A 22,703-nucleotide genomic window follows, 5' to 3' on the forward strand; every position below is an offset into this window, starting at 1 on the left:
TCCGGATTCACTCCGCAGTTCTCAGGCCAGGGCACTGTGTTGAAGGTGCCCCTTCACCACCCCTACCCCCGCCCCCGCACCGTGGGAACTGCGGTGGCCTTTGTTACGCCAGTGAAGCAGGCCAGTTCTCAGGACTTGTCCCAGAGGCTCGCCCACCGTGCCAAGTTTCCTCTGTCCATTATTGATGTGCTGCGCCAGTCCAGGTTGTTCCTATGCATTCTGGGACTTGTAGTCTCCTTTATTCCATTATATAACAGGACCACAAATCACGGAGTTCATAATGAAACTCCTGGACTGGAGCAGCACGCTAATGTATCTGGGAAACCTGGCACCTACTGCTGGCACAACACTTCAAAAACAGGGAAATAAAGAAAAAAAAAATTGTGTTTTATTTTCCGGACCCACTCAAATGACGAACAATATATCACTCAACGGTAAATCTGTGAAAACTCGGGGGGTGAGAACAGCTCGGCGGGGGTGAGAACAGCTCGGCAGAGCTGGCGAGGCTGCCGGCTGGTCTATTTTGGGTCGGGATGGAGGAGCCCGCCCGCGCCGGCTGTCTCCGGTCTGCAGCCGGACTCAGCAGGCAGGGTCCGTGCGCCTGGCGTGCGCTGATGGCCCATAGCCAGCCGGCCCTGGCTGTCCGTCAGGAATGCTGGGTCCTCGGCCCTGCTCCCACGTGCCCTGGGGGGTGCCGGGCCCTCTGCTCAGCACTGAGCTCGAGGTCGTCACCCCTCCTTGGGGCAGAGCGGAATAGTGCCCCCAATCCGATCCCACTACCCAAGGACATGCCAGTGTGAGAGGCCCGGGATCTCTTTTTAGAAAGGTGTTTCTGTGTCATCATTCCAACGGAGTGGTGCCGCCTGGTCCTTCAGCCCCCACAGGCCCCCAGCATGCACTTGGAGAGGTCTGAACTCTCTTTTCAGCCAGGTCTCCCGGCTGGCACATCCTTTCCTAGAGCTGACGCGGGCACCGTGCTCAGCTCTCCCCCGGGAACCTTGCCCATCATTGGGAAGCGCAGCACCCAGTCCAGCAGGCCTCTGTCTCGGAGTGTGCGACCTTGCCAATGGCGTCTGTGCCCTCTACCTCTGCCAGGGCAGCCGTCACCCGGTGCCCACGTCCAGTGCTCCAAGCCAAGGGGGCGATGGAGAAAAGGTCAGGCCGGCGCGACACGAAACCCGGAGCCCTCCCGGGCCACTTCCGCTGGACAGTGAATGAGGATGGTGGTGCCAGGCTGAGACAGGTGGGCACGGTCGGAGAGGGTTCAGCAGGCCTCTGGGGCAACGCTCAGCAGATGTTTGGCGCTTTCTTGAGTAGCGGATTCTACCCACGCAGCCTGGCACCTTGTGGGTCACTGCGGCTGGGGAAGGCTCGGTTTGTTTTCCACTGGTCGATGCAGAGGAGAGGGGTGGACCTCTCACAGGGTCAGCAGAGCCTCATCGCTGTCCCTAGGATGCTGCGAGGTACCGGGACGAAGGCCAGCATCTTCTGGGGGTCAGGAGCCCCAGCTCTGTGGAAGTGGCCACTGGTGTGGAAGGCGGGAAGACCTGCAGCAGTGATATTGTTTCATTTCACACCCTCTGGCAGAAGGCGTGAACCTGAGGTAGGTGTGCAGCCAGTCAAAGGGGAATGCCATAGGGGTATGCAAGAGCAGCATGGCTGTGCCTGCCGTGGATTGTTCACAAGCTCAGATAGAAGTTTCCAGCCCCACTGCTAGGTGGCTGCACGATCGTTCCTATTTGTTGGCAGGCAGGCAGACTCATCCTCAACCTCCCAGACAGAACGCACGTCACACCTGAGGGAGCTCCACTGGTTCCTGATACACACACACACTCATTTCAAACTCCTCACACACATTCAAGGCACTACACAACTCAGACACCACCGACCTGAACAGTTGCGTCTTCTTCCACCAACCACCCTGACACCTACCTCCGCAGGATTCCTCCTTGCCAATATCCCACCATACACGGAACCAGATCAGGAGGACGGGCATTCTCTTACATCAGTCCAAAAGCGTGGAGCAACCTTCCACTCCACATCGAAGCCTCCCCCTCTCTCCTTGAATTCCGTAAGAAGCTGAAGGCCTGACTTTTCAATTAACCAACCTACCATAGGTAGGTGTAGGACGCATGCCTGCTCAGCGTCAGGATACCCTCGCGGGGGATAGTGCACTTTACAAATACAGATAATATAACAACGCAATAGAGCCGTTCCACTGGGTGTACATGCACAAGAGGGCAGTTTGTGGACATGATGACTGATTATGCTCACAGGATCATCTGTGGTCCTGATAATTTGAAGGGAATTCAAAATCATTGTGCTGCAGGTCCATGATTCTGGTCTGAAAGAACATGAATGTGGAGGGCTTTATGTTTATAGTTGAGCATCTCTCAGGAAAGTTATCTTCCTGGTGCCTGCGACTTAAAGATAGTCTGAGCTTGGTTTTACTATTAAAATGACATGAACAAGCAGGCATCCTAGACATGCTAGTGCCAGAATACCCTCCCGGGCATAGTGCCCTCAAATCTGGATAAGATAAGATCAGATAAAATAACTAGATGATATCAATGATTTATACCATGGAGTATTAATTTCAGTTCTAAAACACCTCCACAGAATTAAAGCTGCATCAGCAACACAGCTCCAGTAGGATGCCTAAGCCACATCTCTCTGTGCTGAAAGCCTCCCACTTGCTCGCCAGAAAGGCTACCTTCAAAACTCTCAGCAAGAGAATAACATGTCTGCACACATAATCAACTGCTCACGCTGCCATTAGAACATGCTAAAACGGCATGCTTTTTCTGCAATAACATGAATAATCTCTGTCTCCTTATGTGACTAATAGCTAACGCTGGACACACCTGCTTCTAAGACGGTGGTAAACCCCTCTAGAGCCCCAATCAAACTTCATGTGTGAAGGCCACTGATGGCACAGATCTGCATGAGAAACCTGCTGTAAACTGCATGGGTATAAACCTTACTAAACAATATAACCATATCTCTGTATGTGAGTAAGAACTATTCGTCTAGAAGTCACTTGTCCAGAAAAGTGCCTGGCTAGGAAGGGGCGTAGGGTACCGATCCAGCATCGGGTGGACGCGGAATGCGTAGTCTAATGCATTCTGTTGCATCTTTGCCCTACTGGGGCCAGTGGTCTGGTAGGACCTCCATCAAGGTGACAGCCAGAGGGATCTCATTAAAAGATCTCTGGTGGCTTGTTGAGGCTGCATCACCTGCTGCAGCTGTGGGAGGTAATACTCTGCAAGTGGGCCACATCCACGTGAGGGGAGGATTCACTGGCTGAGAAACCGACACACTTCACTTTGGAGAGAGGCGCAAGGAAGCCCTTACACAGTAGTCTTCTACTAATGTTCACCAAATGTTAGAGTTTCACTGGGTATGTCTTTGTTTCTTTGAACTCTGCCAAAAAGCCAAGCTTTTAACTGTGTCTCATGTGAATATACAGGTCGTGTATTTGTTACACTTGCATCAGTGCATGACTTGGGGTCTAGCCTCAATGCATGCATTTACTTTTAGCCAGGTCCCAATGCATTACTTTACTTATACCTAAGCCCCAGTGCATGGCTTTACCTGCATTCTAGCAACAGTGCATAGCTTTACTAGTAGCCCAGGCCCAGTGCATGGCGTTGCTAGTAGCCCAGCCCCAGTGCATAGCTTTACTAGTAGCCCAGGCCCAGTGCATGGCCTTACTTGTAGCCCAGCCCCAGTGCATGTCTTTACTAGTAGCCCAGTGAATGGCGTTACTTGTAGTCCAGCCCCAGTGCATAGCTTTACTAGTAGCCCAGCCCCAGTGCATGGCTTTACTTGTATCCCACCCCAATGCATGGCTTTTCTTGTAGTCCAGCCCCAGTGCATGGCCTTTCTTGTAGTCCATCCCCAGGGCATGGCTTTAATTGTAGTCCAGCCCCAGTGTATTGCTTTACTAGTAGCCCAGCCTCAGTGTATATATTTACTTTTAGCCAGCTCCTCATGCATGGCTTTACCCGAACCTCAGCCCCAGTGCATGGCTTTAGAAGTATTCTAGCCACAGTGCATTGCTTTACTAGTAGCCCAGCCAGGGTGCATGGCTTTACTTGTACCCCAGCCCCAGTGCATGGCTTTACTTGTAGTCCAGCCCCAGTGCATGGCTTTACTTGCAGTACACCCCCAGTTCATGCCCAGTTCAGCCCCAGTGCATGGCTGCACTTGTAGTACATCTGCAGTACGTAGCTTTAGGAGTAATCCAGTCCCATTGCATGGCTTCACTAGTAGCTTAGCCCCAGTGCATGGCTTTACTTGCAGTCCAGCCCCAGAGCATGGCTTTACTTGTAGTGTAGCCCCAGTGCAAGGCTTCACTATTAGCCCAGCCCCAGTGCATTGCTTTACTAGTAGCCTAGCCCCAGTGCATTGCTTTACTTGTAGTCAAGCATCAGTGCATAGCTTTACTAGTAGCTGAGCCCCAGTGCATGGCTTTACTTGTACCCCAGCCCCAGTGCATGGCTTTTCTTGTACCTCAGCCCCGTGCATGGCGTTTCTTGTACCCCAGCCCCAGTGCATGGCTTTACTTGTACCCCACCCCGAGTGCATGGCTTGACTTGTAGCCCAGCCCCAGTGCATTGCTTTACTTGAAGTCCAGCATCAGTGCATTGCTTTACTTGAAGTCCAGCATCAGTGCATAGCTTTACTAGTAGCCCAGCCCCAGTGCATGGCTTTACTTGTAGCCCAGTCCCAGTGCATGGCTTTTGTTGTAGCCCAGCCCCAGTGCATGGCTTTACTTGTAGCCCAGCCCCAGTGCATGGCTTTACTTGTAGCCCAGCCCCAGTGCATGGCTTTACTTGTAGTCCAGCCTCAGTGAATATATTTACTTTTAGCCAGGTCCTAATGCATGGCTTTACTCGTACCTCAGCCCCAGTGCATGGCTTTAGATGTATTCTTGCCACAGTGCATAGATTTACTAGTAGCCCAGCCCCAGTGCATGGCTTTACTAGTAGTCCAGCCTCAGTGCATGGCTTTATTTGTAGTTTAGGCCCAGTACTTGGCTTTACTTGCAGTCCAGTCCCAGTGCATGGCTTTGCTCGTAGTTCATCCCTAGTACATAGCTTTACTTGTAGTCCAGCGCCACTTTATGGCTTCACCAGGAGCCCAACCCCAGTGCATTACTTTACTCGTAATTCATCCCCAGTATGTAGATTTACTAGTAGCCCAACCCCAGTGCATGACTTCACTAGTAGCCTAACCCCAGTGCATGACTTTACTCTTAGTTCATGCCCAGTACGTAGTTTTACTAGTAGCCATGTCCAAATGTATGGCTTCACTAGTATCCCAGCCCCAGTGCATGGCTTTACTTATAGTCGAGCCCCAATGCATGGTTTTACTTGTAGTTCATCCCCAGTGCACGGCTTTACTAGTATCCATGTCCCAGTGTATGGCTTTACTAGTAGCCATGTCCCAGTGCATAGTTCTTAAAGTAGCCAGGTCCCAATGCTTGGATTCACTAGTAGCCCAGCCCCAGTGCATGGCTTCACTCATAGTTCATCCCCAGTATCTAGCTTTACTTGTACTCCAGTCCCCCTGCATGGCTTCACTAGTATCCCAGCCCCAGTGCATGGCTTCACTAGTACCCCAGCAAATGGCTTTACTTGTAGGCCAGTGCATGGCTTCACTAGTAGCCCAGCCGCAGCAAATGGCTTTACTTGTGGCCCAGCCCCAGTACATGGCTTTACTTGTAGTGCAACCCCAGTGCCTGGCTCTACTTGTAGTTCAGCCTTAGTGCATGGCTTCACTTGCAGTACATCTCCAGTATGTAGCTTTACTAGTAATCCAGCCCCAGTGCATGGCTTCCGTAGTAGCTTAGCCTCAGTGCATGGCTTCACTAGCAACCCAGCCCCAGTGCATTGCTTTACTAGTAGCCATGTCCCCACTTTACTCATAGTCCATCTCCATTATGTAGCTTTACTAGTAGCCCAAACCTAGATCATGGCTTCACTAGTAGCCCAGCCCCAGTGCATGGCTACACTAGTGGCCAGCCCCAGCGCATGGCTTTACTCATAATCTATCCCCAGTACGTAGCTTTACTAGTAGCCCAGACCCAGTGCATGGCTTTACTCATAATCCATCCCAGTATGTAGCTTTACTAGTACCCCAGCCCCAGTGTATGGCTTTACTCAAAGTCCATCCCAAGTACATAGCTTTACTAGTAGCCCAACCCCAGAGCATGGCTTCACTGGTAGCCTAGCCCCAATACATAGCTTTACTAGTAGCCCAACCCCAGTGCATGACTTCACTGGTAACCCAGCCCCAGTACATAGCTTTACTAGTAGCCCAACCCCAGAGCATGACTTCACTGGTAGTCCAGCCCCAGTATCTAGCTTTACTAGTAGCCCAACCTCAGTGCATGGTTTTACTTGTAGTCCAGCCACAGTGCATGGCTTTACTAATAGCCATGTCCCAGTTCATAGCTTTACTAGTAGCCATGCCCCAGTGCATGTCTTTATTAATAGTCCAGCCCCAGTACGTAGCTTTATGAATAGCCCAACCGCAGTGCTTGGCTTTAGTTAAGCCCCAATATATGGGTTTGTTTGTACACTAGCCCCAGTGCACGGCTTCACTAGTAGCCATGTTCCACTGCATGGCTTTGCTTGTTGTTTGGCCCCAGTAAATGGCTTTACTTGTAGTCCTGCCCAGAACATTGATGCACTTTTAGCCAGGTCCCAGTGTATGGCATTACTAGTAGTGCAGCCCCAGTGCATGGCTTTAAGCGTCTTCGAACACCAGTGCCTGGCTATGCTTGTAGTTTGTCGCCAGTGCACAGCTTTACATGTAGTGCAATCCCAGTGCATGGCTTTGCTCGTATTTCTGCCCAGTGCATTGCTTTACTTGTAGTTCATCCCCAGTCCCAGTGCATGACTTTACTTGTAGTTCATCCACAGTAAGTAACTTTACTTGTAGTCCAGCCCCAGTGCATGGCTTTATTAGTAGCCCAGCCCCAGTGCATGACTTTACTTGTAGTCCAGCCCCAGTGCATGGCTTTACTTGTAGTGCAGCCCCAGTGCATGGCTTTACTTGTAGTTCAGCATCAGTGCATGACTTCACTTGTAGTACTTAGCTTTACTTGTACTCCAACCCCAGTGCATTGCTTTACTTGTAGTCCAGCCCCAGTGCATGGCTTTACTTGTAGTCTAGCCCTGGTGCATGGCTTTACTTGTAGTTCAGCCTCAGTGCATGGCTTCACTTGCAGTACATCCCCAGCATGTACCTTTACTAGTTGTCCATCCCAAGTGCACGGCTTCACTAGCAGCCTAGCCCCAGTTCATGGCTTTACTTGTAGTCCAGCCCCAGTGCATGACTTGACTTGTAGTCTAGCCCCAGTGCATGGCTTTACTTGCAGTACATCCCCAGTTCAGCCCCAGTGCATGGCTTCACTTGCAGTACATCTCCAGTACGTAGCTTTACTAGTAATCCAGCCCAATTGCATGGGTTCACTAGTAGTTTGGCCCCAGTGCATGGCTTTACTTGTAGTCCTGCCCCAGTGCATGGCTTTACTTGTAGTTCAGCCTCAGTGAATGGCTTCACTTGCAGTATATCCCCAGTATATAGCTTTGCTTGTACTCAAGCCCCAGTGCATGGCTTTACTTGTGTTCCAGCCACAGTACATGGCTTTACTTGTAATCCAGCCCCAGTGCATGTCTTTACTTGTAGTTCAGCCCCAGTGCATGACTTTACTTGTAGTCCAGCCCCAGTGCACGGCTTTACTTGTTATTTTAGTCCCAGTGCATGGCTTCACTTGCAGTTTATCCCCAGTATGTAGCTTTACTTGCAGTCCTGCCCCAGTAATGGCTTCACTAGTAGCCTTGTCCCAGTGCATGGCTTTACTTGTAGTTTATCCACAGTAAGTAACTTTATTTGTAGTCCAGCCCCAGTGCATGGCTTTACTAGTAGCCCAGCCCCAGTGCATGACTTTACTTGTAGTCCAGCCCCAGTGCAGGGCTTTACTTGCAGTCCACCCCAGTGCACGGCTTTACTTGCAGTCCACCCCAGTGCACGGCTTTACTTGCAGTCCACCCCAGTGCACGGCTTTACTTGCAGTACACCCCAGTGCACGGCTTTACTTGCAGTCCACCCCAGTGCACGGCTTTACTTGCAGTACACCCCAGTGCATGGCTTTACTTGCAGTCCAGTCTGGGTGCATGACTTCATGTGTAGTCCATCCCCACTGAATGACTTTACTTGAAATCCTGCCCAAGTGCACACATTTACTTGTAGTCCTGTCCCCGTGTAAGACCTTACTTGTAGTTCTGCCTCACTGCACTCTTTACTTCCAGCCATGGCGTAGTGCATCTCTTAACTTATAGTTCTGCCTCACCCCAGTCCTTCCTTCCAGCCATGCTCTAGTGTATCTCTTTACTTGTAGTTCTACCTTACCCCAGTCCTTCCTTCCAGCCTTGGCCTAGTGTATCTCTTTACTTGTAGTTCTGCCTCACCCCAGTCCTTCCTTCCAGCCTTGGCCTAGTGTATCTCTTTACTTGTAGTTCTGCCTCACTGCAGTCTTTACTTCCAGCCTTGGCCTAGTGTATCTCTTTACTTGTAGTTCTGCCTCACCCCAGTCTTTACTTCCAGCCATGGCCTAGTGCATCTCTTTACTTGTAGTTCTGCCTCACCCCAGTCTTTACTTCCAGCCATGGCCTAGTGTATCTCTTTAATTGTAGTTCTGCCTTGCTGCAGTCTTTACTTCCAGCCATGGCCTAGTGTATATCTTTACTTGTAGCCAACCCCTAGCGCATAGATTCTGGGTCCTAAGGGTGTGCATGGTTTACTTGCAGTCCAGTTTGGGTGCATGACCTCATGTGTACCTGTTTAAGGTGTAGTCCCACTCTAGTCAACAACGCTCACTGTAGTCCTCCATCAGTGCACAGCTTTACTTGCAGTTCCCCCACAGTGCCTGGTTTTACATTCATTCAAGCCCAGTGCTTTACTTGTAGTCCTGCCTCAAAGCATCACTTTTCATATACAAAGACCCAACTGCAAGGCTTTGCTTGTAGTCATACTGCAGTGTAAAGCTTTACTTATAATTCTGCTCCAGCTCATGTTTTTGTGTGAACAGCTCTGCCTGTATTCCAGCCCCAGTGTACAGCTCTACATGCTGTATTGTACTGCAGAATCCATATAGCGCTATACACCCCTATGTGGGGGTGCTGAAGCACTTGCCTGCATGGACAGCACGCTACGCCATGTAGAGTGTGTTTTTGGAAGGGTGTTGTCCTTATTTTTGGCATTCTATGTGGGAAGTGTTTCTATGTCGTGAGTGATGAGCACTGAGATGGGGTGATTGTGTTATAGGGCATAGCGCTTGGCAGTGTGGTAAATGAAAAGGTGCAAGAGAGAAACACGTTGTTTATGGGTTCCAGTAGGCTGGCAGCTTTGAGCAGCTCTGCACGTCCCTTTATGGTAGTTGTTAAGATCACAGTTTACTTAGCCGGTTACTGCACTGTCTTGTCCAACTTGATATTCTGTCTAAAGTTTTTGGTCCTGAGCAGGCAAAGTTGGTGAGAAGTGGCAAAGGAGCTCTGCGGGGCGGGCATTGTTACTATCACCCTATGTCTGAATGCCATTGTGAGATGTCAAGAAGCTGCCATAGTGGGTAGCTCATTGGGACCTGCAGTGGTGGACTAGATGACAGCTCTTCGGTTGGCCAGCGGGGTGTGTGACAGGTCTCTTCAGTTATTCCATGTTTGTTCAGCTGGTGAAGGCTGGTTCACTGATTGACGAACAAGACCCACAGCATATGTGTCTTATGTATGTGTGGTATGATTAAACAGTACTTAGCTGCTGACCGCTGGGTGTCAGGGTATTAGTGTGGGCTTATATATGAATTCACATTACTATATACTACCCAGGCTAACCATAGGCCCGGTCTTCTTAGATTACCTGGATATAGAATGTGGTGTGCTGGCCGGGTTGTTCCATATCTGTGGCTTTTAACTTCTAGAATGATCTTGCACGTGCTGTTGTATTTCTGGGTTCAGTTCCAGGGTTGTGGGGTAAGGTAGTTATCTCAGATTTAACCATGTTTGCGACTGTCTTCTGAAGTGTATATGTTCCCGGATGCTTTGAATCTTGGCTAACAGTGAGTTCCAGGCTTGTACTGAAAAAGCAGTGCCTCCTACAGATTTCTTATGGTAAGGTGGTATGATGATTTGTGGTGCAAGCCTGGAGCACAGTGTCCTGTTTTGTTTCTATTGCTTGAATTTAACTTGGAGGTACAGCAGTTTTTTTCCTTCGGAGGCTGGATGGACAACGCAAAGTGCCTTGAAGATTGCCCTTATGGCTATAGGAAATCAGTGGAGCGATCGCAGGACTCGAGTTGTGTGTTTTCTTGAGTGAAAGCTGAGAAGGAGCCCTGCTGCAGCACTCTGTGTAAGTTGTGTTTTGCGTATGATGTAAATGGGTGTGCCGAGGTGGTGGCTGTTGGCATAGTTACACTTGGAGATCATGTGAGTGAGCATGGCTTGGGTTTAACTATAAGCCCGGCCCTAGTACAGGCCTTCTCTATACTGGACAGGGGCTGCGGAGGTCACACAGCCTACTAAGGTTTGTGGGCCATTGTAGCTATGCACGTTCTACAGTTCTGGATTAGCAAATAGTCAAAGTAGGCACCAGCCTATGGGCCCCACTCCTTTTAGGGGCCCACGACAACGGATCAAAATGATATCGTTTTGAAAGAAAACTACAATCAAGATTTCGTAAAATGTTTCCAAAAGATAATACAAATTAATCAACTCAAAGAAACGAAAACTTTACATTAAAGACCCTATAGGGAAAATACTGGATTATTGTAATGTACCCATTAACAATTTAAAGTACATAAACCACGGACATCAGATTCATATAACAGTTTGTCTCTTAAAAACTCATCTTCTGTCAGCTTGTAAAATAATTCGGTGCAAACTATGTGTGTGTATTGTTTTTTTTTGTGCAACAAAATTGCTGGTTGGTAAAATTAAAAACGTATTAGGAGATAATTTACGAGGGGTGGGGCAAAATTTCGACTGCCTAAGGACCTCCTCAGGGTTTAGTCCGGCACTGCCATTCAGGGTATCCGAAGCGTGCATTATTGCACGCCACGGGTTGGCTGAGGGTATGCCTTTGCAAGGCTCTGAGATGCACCAGGAACAATCCTGAGGTGTGTACCCACCTTGTTACTGTGCAGCTCTCACCTGAGTAAACCAACACAATTGTGTATTGGGTGCTTTTAAGTGGGTGTTCTTTGTGGGAGCGGGATTCTCCTGGGGCTCAAAGTGGCAGGGTGCCTACAGTTGTGAATGCGCAAGGGTGGAAAGAGACGTACTCGATAAAACACCCATATATGCAGAGACATGCAACACATTATCCATCGGTGTTAGACAGACCCTAACCTCGGTGGCAGAGGTGTCAACATGGGATCCTGGAATATATGAGATGTCAGCCAGGGTCACTGAGTTCAGGAGACTTGAAGCAGGGAACATGAGACGGGTTCACTGAGAAGGAGTGACTGGGCGATGGGAAATATGAGACGAGGTCACTGAGTTCAGTGATGCTGGGAATATTTGGAAAGCCAATGCCACTGGCTTTGCAAATGGAAAGTACAATTTGCAACGTACAGAAGTATATGTTGCTATTCATAAGAGACATTACAAGTGACAATGCACATATTGTGATCCCTTGCAAGTCACAGAGGAAGAAGTCAGCAAAAATGCGCCCCTTCTTCGAGTGGCATGCACAAGTGCACTGAAACCATTTGCAGTGTTCCAACCTTTCAATGGTTAACATCTACAGAGGACTTGTGGTAACCTTCCACTAAGTGTAAGCGGTCAATAGGTAACTCCTTGTAATGTGCTTCTGCAGGTTGCTGACATGGAGAGTTGCAGGCAGGTATCCCACGGACTTCTGAGTGATCTCCCTGATGCCACTTTCAAGGTGTACCACCTTTTTGTGGCATCGTTACCTGGATCGCAGGCACTTTGCGAAAAGAGATGTGCTCTCCCCTGTAGATCTAATTTCACAGTGTTCGTGACTATTCGTAATGAGCTGCAAGGTGGGTGATTGCAACTCATAGCGAAAAGGATCGCACTACTAAATATTGAACCTGGAGATATTGTCATATAGGAGTATTGTGAACAAAATATTGAGGTCCAGAGTATCGAAAGGTACGTGCATGGAGAGGAAGTATAGAAGAAAGATAGTTACTATTCCTAACTCAACATCTGCTTACCTTGAAGACATATATATCATCAAGGTACAAATATGTGGAGTTAGGTATAGAAAATCTGTACCTACTTAAAGATAGTTACTATTCCTAACTCAACATCTGCTTATCTTGAAGACATATATATCATCAAGGTACAAGGTACAAATATGTGGAGTTAGGTATAGAAAATCTGTACTTACTTAAAGATAGTTACTATTCCTAACTCAACATCTGCTTACATTGAAGACATATATATCAAGGTACAAGGTACAAATATGTGGAGTTAGGTGTAGAAAATCTGTTCTTACTTAAAGATAGTTACTATTCCTAACTCAACATCTGCATACCTTGAAGACATATATCATCATGGTACAAATATGTGGAGTTAGGTGTAGAAAATCTGTTCTTACTTAAAGATAGTTACTTGAAGACATTTATATCATCAAGGTACAAGGTACATATATGTGGAGTTAGGTGTAGAAAATCTGTTCTTACTTAAAGGTAGTTACTATTCCTAAGTCAACACCTGCTTACCTAGAAGACATATATATCATTAAGGTACAAGGTACAAATATGTGGAGTTAGGTATAGAAAATTCCGAACTTTCGATATTTCAGATTTGAGACTTCCACACCGCACTATTCTGCCTTCGTTATTCAGGGAGTACACCAGCGAAAAGCCACTTTTCACTGCAAGGTATTTGAGGGTCCCTCGTTTCCAAAAGGATGAAGCGGTTTCCAGTGAAATGCAAACTACTGCGCTGAGACCAGCCTCTTCGTGCCTGAGGCCCAGGATCACTGAGTCTGCTGAACAAAGACACTAGGACTGGGAGACTGAGACACTGGGTCCAGGAGACAGGACAACTGGCCACTGAGAGACAGGGACATTGGGTCCAGGAGACAGGGATACACCGTTTGACAGACAGAAATACTAGATCACAGGAACACAGAGTTCAGAAGACCAGAAATCTAATTCTGGATGACATGGAGAAAAAATGAGTCATGGATACAGCACAGGAGACTGCAACACTGGTACATAAAGACCTGGGGACATGGGGAAACTGAAAGATGGAAGCATCAGAATATGGAAACCCACCACTGTTGCACAAAATAGCTGACCTGCAATACCCACACAATACCACGGATGTGGCAGTGACAACTCAGAGTGTCTCATTCCAGTTTCATCAACCATCCTGATCTACTGGTGTCTGTGGGTTCGGGGCATGTTCTTGAAATGTCCACATCTACTAAAGTCTAAAGACTTGGGTCCACACCTACTAGTATTTAAGGGTTTATGGCAGCTCCATGGAATGCACTCACCTACTAACTCCTACAGCTTTGAACAAGTTCCATTAAATGACCACATCTACTAATATGTAATGTTTTAGATCAGTACCCTGAAACGTTCACATCAACTAATTTCTACGTCTCTTTGGCTGTCTTGGGAAGTATTCACATCCACTATTGTCTACAGGTTTAGGCACAGTTCCCTCAAATGTCCACATCTAATAATGCCTATGGATCTAGACAGTTCCATGAAATGTTTGCATCTATCAGTGTGCAAGAGTTTTGGGGCCATTCACTGTGATAACCATGAACACAATGGGCCACACCTCCCTGATATCAGGTGCTTCACGTACCAATGTACAGTACATCACGCTTATATTATCCTACAGCGCTGCAAGTCACTGTTCAACAGAATTAGGGGTTTATTTCGGATTGCAGTAGTCAGGATAATAAGTGGTAACTAACACCCACTCGGGCTCTCGCACCAGACCCTTAACTTACATCAACACTGATACCAACAATGTTACTTACACCATAAGCTTGAGCATCTTACAAACGAACAAACAAGGGTCCTAAGGAAGGCCACAGACCCAGTTTCTTTATGTGGCTCAACTGTAGGGACATCCATATCTACGAAGCACATGGCTCACCAAGCACACTTGCCTAGAAGTTGTGGATGCTTTCTGGACCAAACATGCATGCAATTAAAACATCATATGGAAATCCACAAGAACCAATTACATGGCGACTGAATATTCTTAACGCGAGGTCACAAGATCCAAACTTCATATGGGTTCTACTGCAGTGGAATCAACAACCACCATACAGATGATCCACTGAGCACGCACAGACCAAAGATCCAATCAAACTATGGGGCCCAGCCCTAGGGAACCCTATAACAGCCTCATTCATGACCGACTAAGCTTACTCTCACAGGTGGGTGTTTGGGAAGGTCCCAAACACTGTGGGTCTTTAAAGTAGGGAAGGTGGCAGGGACTGAGCCTGCAGTCCACTGACCAGAGGTCCACAGGTGCTGGGTAAAGTTTATTTATGTATTTATGTATTTATATTTCTCTGTTTTTCCAAAGCACTATCATAAAACATATTCAGTGCAAAGTAAAAACGAGAAACAGTAGACAGTGTGAAAACCTACGCAAGGCAGATCAACAAGAAGGAGGCCTCATATTCTATGTAAGACCAGGTCGAACAAATGATCCTTCAAATGTGAATTAGAGCCAGGGCCATATGTACGAACACGTTTTCCCATAGACACAGAATGGCCAAAACCCTTTGATACCTCTGGCCCTTAACCACAGTCAAAGTTGGGAAGTCTCAACCGAACTGGTTGCTTCTTCAAATTATTCAAAAGTAACCTGAAACAAGAACGAGCACAAGAAGGCCAGGGACAAACCAGGAGACTTCGATTGGGGGAACACAGGCGTCTGGCTGGTTTATTTGGAATATTTTTGAGTTAGAAATGTACGAAAAATAAAGAAGTTTGTCCCTAAAAAGTGGTAGGCCGTTCCATCATACCAAGATTACGAACACTCTTAATAGTAACACAAAAAAAGCAAAATAAATAGAAGGAGGTGCTGAGATAGAATTTGTTGCAGGGGAGAAAATTATTTATATTTCTGTAGAATTTAGATGGAGAAAATGTGCTACTGTCCAATATTTTATAAGCAGAAAAAGCTCAAGATGAAAACTAGGGAATGAGAAATAAACCTGAGTATTATCTACTTAGAAGTCAGAGGGGATAGGACGAAGAGCATAACAGAATCCAAATGGGATAATTTTTCATGTGCCCTCCATCAGCTCATTGTCAGGTACCATGCTCAGACCACTGCTGAGTGTCCAAGCCCACTTGGCTGGCTTTAGTACTACTATGCTTGTGCTGATATAGAGGGGATGTCCTTGAGACCTCACAAGTGTTGCGCGCAAAAATGGTGGAAGTACTTCTTATCCTTGCACGCTGTGTAAGATGTCAAACGTGGCTTTGTTCTTCATAGTCAGATCAACGCCATCAACTCCTGGAAAGGGGAGAAACAAACCATCTTATTAGCCCTTTCCAAGATGGTGGTCTAGGCATTGGAGGATGTCTGAGTTTCCCAATTCAAGATGTTGCAGCATCCTTTCCTGTGATGCCAGGTCCTGTTTAAAGCATGTATGATCGAGGCTGCATGAGAGGAACATACATCACACCGCATTTCGTTTCCAGATTTGTTATCTCAATCATCAGTCCTCACTTCCATTTTTGTCATAGATTTTTGCTTGTAGCAGGTTCATTTTTCACCTTCATCCCTTGACATAGTCTAGATGCAGGAGGAGATTAATGCCTTGCTGAACTGTCCTATTTTCACAAGCAATCAAGAATTACAAGAGTGCTGAAGAAGTCTTTACCCTTTGTGAGTTTTTCCTCCTAACGGTGATCTAAATAGGCATTTGTCAACTATCACTTGCCACCTTGTATTGTGGCAACTCGGATGAGATGCCCTTTCCGCAGGCAACCTAGAAGGGTACCCAACAGACTTTCTCACCATTTAGCCTTGCACACAAGCAAAAGTGATAGATTAAATAGTGAGGTTCAATATATGTAGAGGGTAGAAGGAATTAATAAGAGTAGCAGGAAGAGGGATCAGCAGGCAGACAAGTCAGTGGGATTAGCACGAGAAATAAAATTAGCAACTTTAGGCTCAGAAACAGGGTGATCACGAGAAAAGTTGAGAGATGAACGAGAGTCCTCAGGGAAACTGCCATTCTCCTGAGGTAAGAAAAGAAGGAGCAAAACAACATTTTGAAGAAAAAGAAGCTGAAATCATCTGAATTTTGAAAACTAAATAGACAAAGTGTTTGCAAAAGATTAGATTAGATTGAGAGCAGTGGATCAGAGGACAGGGGTAAGAAGCCAAACTAGTTGAGAAAAGAGCTAACATGAATTTCAACTAAGAGAACCAAAAGTACCCTCCTTGGGATTTTTGAGAGACTGACTATAAGAACTGTGAAAGTGAAGAATGGATTGAAGAAGTAATGGAGATTTACACTTTTGCCACTAATGTTCTGTCTTACAGAGTAAGGTTGAGCAACAAAAGTAGGAAAGCTTTTTAAGACATAAAGAAATTTTGAAAGGTAGAGGCGAAGCTTAGATAGGTGTTGGCGAAGAAAAAGAAGAGTGAATAAGAAAATGATCCAGCGGTGAAAGACAGATAGGGGGTCATTCTGACCCTGGCGGTCAACAACGACCACGGGAGCACCGCCAACAGGCTGGCGGTGCTCCTAAGGGCATTCTGACCGCGGCGGTTCAGCCGCGGCCAGAAAGGGAAAACCGGCGGTCTCCCGCCGATTTCGGCCGCCAGGAACAGGATGGCGGTGAGGGGTGTCGTGGGGCCCCCGTAGGAGGGCCCCACAAAGATTTTCAGTGTCTGCCATGCAGACACTGAAAATCACGACGGGTGCAACTGCACCCGTCGCACCCTTCCCACTCCGCCGGCTCTATTCAGAGCCGGCTTCCTCGTGGGAAGGGGTTTCCCGCTGGGCTGGCGGGCGGCCTTCTGGCGGTCGCCCGCCAGCCCAGCGGGAAACACAGAATAACCGCGGCGGTCTTCTGACCGCGGTGCGGTATTCTGTTGGGGGAACTTTGGCGGGCGGCCTCCACCGCCCGCCAAAGTTAGAATGACCCCCATAGACTCCATGGAACCAAGTGAAGAAATTCTAGAAATACTTGAAAGATAAACAGATGAAGTCCAATGTAGTCTCTGTAATATGCAATGAAGTAGAGGGTAGTAACTGTAGATTAGAAGAAGCATGGAGGGGAGAACATATGGATGCATCATTAAAGTCACCAAGTAAACTGAAGGTGAACTCCAACAACTGATACCAGGTATTGTGGGCACTCAGAGCTAAGATGGCAGCCTTAAAGCACATGGGTGGACCTAGTAACTACCCCCAAGTGCAATCACATACTGTCCATCCACGAACCATACATTGTCCCGCTACACACGCTTTTCCACTCACCACACAGTGTAGTCCCACAGATACCGCTACTGATACACACAGCTACCCCGATAGGTAGTGTGAACACCAAATGTATGTAATGCAATGACTGCTTAACTTAACAATACTGAAATCTCTCTTCTGTGCTTCTTCCCAAGGAACTTGTTGCAGACTCAAGCAGGGAAGATGGCTCCCTCTTAGAAGAACAAGTAAAGGGCTTTCATTGCTACAAGCGTCTGCTGGCAGGACTGGATAGAAGTCAGCAGGACAGTCCAGCACCCACCTTACTCTGGAAGGTGTTGCTGACAGGGCAGGAGTGCACTAGCCAGGAGGCTCCTTCATCCACCTACCTGATGGCTTCCCTCCTGAAGGAGGCCAGGGTGACAGCATTGATTGACACCAGGGGTGAATCATCAGTAACCACCAAATGGACAATCAACATCCTCAAGAAGGCTCTGCTCATACAGGAAGAGGACGCCAGGGTCCAGCCTGCCACAACCACCAAGCGGACAGCCGCCATACTGGAAGAAGCACTAAATACTGGGCTTGAAGACACCAGCCATGATCCTCCAACACCCACCCAGCTAGCAGCCACCATACTTAAAGAAGCTTTGCTGACAGGGCAGGAGGCCAGCAGACAGAGAGCCTTGGCAGCGCTCTTGCAACACAACGTCCTGGAAATCCAGACGTTGCAGGAGTGCATCCCGGAGCGCTGGTGGGACCGCTGACTGAGAAGCTTTACCTTGCTGAGGCAACCCGTTCAGTCCAAGTTTTCCTTTGGCATTACATTTAGCAACAAAAGTGGAAGCAGAAATAGCCACCCGGTCACTGCACATGACAAGGAGTTACTCAAAAGCAGACTCTTATTCTTGAGTCAAAACACCATAGGTTCTTCCAGTGGGCTTGCAGGTTGGTAATTAGAACATTCTATATCCCATCAGGGTGAAAACTCCCTCATGGAGATAGGTTTTGCGAGGGTATAGTGCTGATGCTTAACTCTAGGTTTTCAATGCATCCTGGATTTCCAGAAGGAGTGAATCAAAAGGAATGAGAGCCGCCTGCTTCATACAGACTCTCAGTCTAGTCTTGAGAAAGTCTCCATATGTCACTATGCAGTAAAACCTGTGCTCCTTTGCTATTTTTCTCAGTTGCAGGTTCAAGGGATTAACCTTATGGTGCAAAACTGCAAGAAGGGGTTGACTGTCGAGCAGTGGCCTCCAAGGATGACTGGTTGGGAGTGTTACTTGATATAGACAGTCCGAGCCTTCCTGCTGCCCCAGGTATGAGCTCAAAGAAGATCTGAACATCCGATCTAAAGGCTAACATGAGACACCAGAAGCCCTGCCTTGTATTAAGGTGGGTCCTCAACTAGTAGAGGTGCATCAAGACCACAGAGATGCTTTCAAATAAATGTGCTCAAAACCTGGGCACTCCTAGGTGCAATGTTAAATGTTGGACAAATAACCTTAGCGCCTCAGGCCTTAGTGGCTCATGTGCCAACAGATAGAGTTTGAGCTGCATCGAGCTATCTGTGCAAAAACAACTTATTGTCAAAAGTGGCAGTACGATTTTGCTCACTTTAAAAAGAATGGAAGCCGCCTACTGGTCTAGGCATCAGACGGAAAGCCCTTTGTGCCCTCCTTGGAGAATACACCCTTTACTGCCAGTCTAAGCTCCTAAGTCTTAGATACAAGGCTTGATCCGGCGTGCCCACATATTGGCCTTTGCGACAGATGGAAAAACTTTTGTTGTTCTTGTGGAAGGAGATACCTGTCCCAGGCTACAACCTGGATCAACATTCCCTGCAGAGGAGGCCTTAGGGACCTCATTCAGAATGAAGTGGAGAAAGAGCACCACCACAATTGGCAGTGCCCTCAGGGCCGGCTTTTGGGCGGCGCGAGTGGTGCGGCTGCTCTGGGCACTGACCTCAGGGGGGCGCTGTGTGTAGCAATAACTTCAGAAACTTGCGATTTAAAAGCACCTGCTGAAAAGTTCCTTGTGCATCCAGCCTTCAGGAAACAATTAAAATGTCAAGATACCTCTTGTGATTAATGTTTCTGCTAGGGAGAGAGATGGGAGTTTTGCCTAGGGCAGCTTTGACTCAACATAAAGTAGCATAGAGGGTTAATATGCCTGCTGAAAAAAACAGTACCATGGGGCATAGTATGAAAAGTGTCACTGCACTATTCTTGCACCCCTTAGCGTCCCCCTAATGCCACCATGTGTGCGTCATATTTAAAATACGGCACACCATGGCGGTAGTTAGGGGACAAGCGTCAGAATTTTTTATGCTAGTCCGGCGCTTTGGAGGATTAGTGTAAAAAATGTTGACGCTAATCCTGCAAAGCACCCACAGGCCCATTGTTACCAGTAGAAGCCTCCTTTTAATGCCTGCTCTGAGCAGGCGTTAAAAGTGTCGGAAAACACAGATGAAAAGACATCTGTCAGATTTCTTTGCGTCATTTGTTTGGCCACCCTAAGGGGGGGGGGATGCCCCTTTGCATACAATATGCCTGGCACAGGCATAATGTAGCACAAAGGGTTACAAAGTGGCGCAATGCATGAATTGTGCCTCTTTGTAAATATGGTGCAGTGTTTTTGGCCTTCTGATGCCACATTAGCGTTAAAAAAATGACACTAATGTGGCGCTAGAGTGGCACTAAGGGGCATATTTGAAAAAAGTGGGGCTGCACACAGTGCTGTGTCACTTTTCTTGTTTCCCTTAGCACCCCCCAATGCCACCTTGTGTGCGTCATATTTAAAATACGGCACGCCATGGCGGTAGTTAGGGGACTAGTGTCAGAATGATTGACGCTAGTCAGGCGCTTTGAAGGATTAGCGTAAACAAATGTTGACGCTAATCCTGCAAAGCACCCACAGGCCCATTGTAACCAGTGGAAGCCTCCTTTTAATGCCTACTCTGGGTAGGCGTTAAAAGTCCTGGAAAAACATGACACAAAGAAATCGGTCAGTAGTAGGCCTCTATGGTAATATTTTCCCCAGCAGCTGTACCAATGTTTTTACATCTTTAGACTTATGCACCGTGAGGTTTCCACTTCATAACACTACACACTCAAAACACAGTCTGAGTACAAGACTCCAGGGTCTATCACAGTGCAATGACAGGCCCTCAGAAGAGGGTTTGCATTTACCCACTGCGTGCCAAAAGGATGCTCTTGGGCTTTTTCCTTGCTACCGTGAGACTCTTCAGGCAACGATGGGGCATTCCGCATGCAGCCCTGTATTAAACCATAAAACGGCAACAAGTCATGCGCAGTTCCTCATGATGCATCAAGAAAGCTTAGCGCGGGTTATTTGACAAGGCAGCAGGCGCTCTCCATATGTGCACGCAGGATATGGAATAATACCCCCGTATCCATCAGGAGCACCTGATCCCTGCTCCAATTCAGAGAAGCTAGCTGCCCCTGCAATCACTTGTTGCCTGTATGAATCTGCAGTTGACCCTACAAAATGCTCTGCTGCTCTTTAGTTAGGTTTGTGCTATACAAATACACTTAAATACATATGTTTGATGAAATTGTCGTCGTACAAGGTTCAGGCACTGTTCACAGAACAGAATACCAGAAATCAAAACACTTTTTGACAAGTATCCACTCTCCTATCAAACATGAGAAATCACCATCCAAATAAAATCCATTGGTGTCCCTTTTTTTAATCGTCAACTTTCAACTCAACACATCAGAAATGGTACTCGAATCTCTATAGCGACCTTAATCGCTGACGCAAACCTCAAACTGCGCTTCCCACCAGTGCACCTCAGAACTGTTATTGAAGCCATAATATTACGCGGACTAGAATACATCTGCCTTCTGTCTCTGTTTTGCTTCTCTGCTCGGCCAAGCCTGTTTCCGTACACAAATGTCCTAAGGCTGTGCCTTTCCCTCTCCTTTCCTCTCTGTCTACTTCATCCCACGGGATGACATATTCACATTTGCACTCTTGTACCACCTCTGTGCCAACAACAGCCAAATCATCTCTTTTTTAGGTCGAGCACACAAGCGCTTTGACCTGTTGTAATCTATCTGTGGGCTTTTAACCACACCCACTGCACGCCCATCGCTATCATTCGTTCGTCGGCTTGCCTTTCAAAAATCCTGTGTTATCATTGGTAAATGCTTTACGTTTGTCTCTCCATGGGGCGGTTTTGTTACGGCCTTGGACACCGACCCTGTTTCATGGATAATTGCACGTTTGCAACACGTTTGACTGCGAGCGAACTTCTTTTTCCTTCTGTCTCTCTCCTTTGCGTTCATGCTCATGGTGGCACTGGCACTTAGAATCAGCTTGCTTATGGCAACTGTTTTACTTTTCACTTTTAATTTATGTGGCAATAAAAGTCCAGTTAGGAATTTACAATGCTAATAGCTATAACTTCAGCAAACGCAAGAGCTATTGCATTGCAAATGCTTATTCTTCCAGACTACAAGCATCCTCAAAACAATTTTACTCTGAATTGTACAGCAGTTCTTCATTCTTTACATAGTCAAGAAATTAATTATTTACTTCTTATCACCTTTTCATCTTTTCATCTTCCATCTCATTTTCTCTACCCTTATTACTCCATTTTCGCCAGAGTGAAGCCTTGTCTCATGTATCATCACCCCAATAGATACATACTCAATATCTGAAGGATTCACCTCTACAACTTAGTGTAATTGGCCAAAATTCTAATCTATAGTCCTCAGCATATTGAAATCTTTAAACAGTCTTTTCATCTTCCTCCCAGACACCCAATACTTGCCTTTCGAGAAAGTTCTCAACCTTGTTACCTGTGCTGAATACATACTGACCCCTTCCTACAGACAACAGGCAGGGTGGGACACAGCCCACAACCAAGAATTCAATTCTTTGCTCCAATCTTCAAATCAATCTCACAAGGGCTACTTACACCGCAACCTTACTAACATCTCACTCACTGATCCAACAGCCTTTCTGTCCTTGGAGCTCTCCCATAGTAGGCCGGTCTCAGATGCTTCGCTTCATCAGGCATCCCACATAGCCAACCAAAGAAAATGTAGCAACTAGGCTGAAAAGGGGCTAATTGCTGGGACACCATCTTGTCCACTCTCACTTGTCTCCTTTGGCTCACCATCAATACTAAGTCGAGGTTTAAATTCTACCTCACTCACTCATTAAACACAATGGCAGACGCAATCACCCATCTTTGCCAGAAGAGAACC

The 22,703-nt window shown here is 47.2% G+C and overlaps 1 protein-coding gene and 1 long non-coding RNA gene across 2 annotated transcripts in view; one reads left to right on the plus strand and one right to left on the minus strand.

Annotated features, from left to right (window-relative positions):
- Positions 1-22,703, minus strand: part of LOC138299157 (uncharacterized) — a 46,039-nt gene that overhangs the window by 16,529 nt on the left and 6,807 nt on the right. The gene's annotated exons all lie outside the window — the stretch shown is intronic.
- LOC138299156 (uncharacterized) lies at positions 457-20,112 on the plus strand. Its single transcript, XM_069237227.1, has 2 exons — positions 457-1,603; positions 17,661-20,112. The coding sequence occupies exons 1-2, from the start codon at positions 1,067-1,069 to the stop codon at positions 18,228-18,230; spliced, it is 1,107 nt and encodes a 368-aa protein (XP_069093328.1). The 5' UTR covers positions 457-1,066; the 3' UTR covers positions 18,231-20,112.

Source organism: Pleurodeles waltl, chromosome 6 (genome assembly GCF_031143425.1).
Source record: "Pleurodeles waltl isolate 20211129_DDA chromosome 6, aPleWal1.hap1.20221129, whole genome shotgun sequence".
Lineage (NCBI taxonomy): Eukaryota > Metazoa > Chordata > Amphibia > Caudata > Salamandridae > Pleurodeles > Pleurodeles waltl.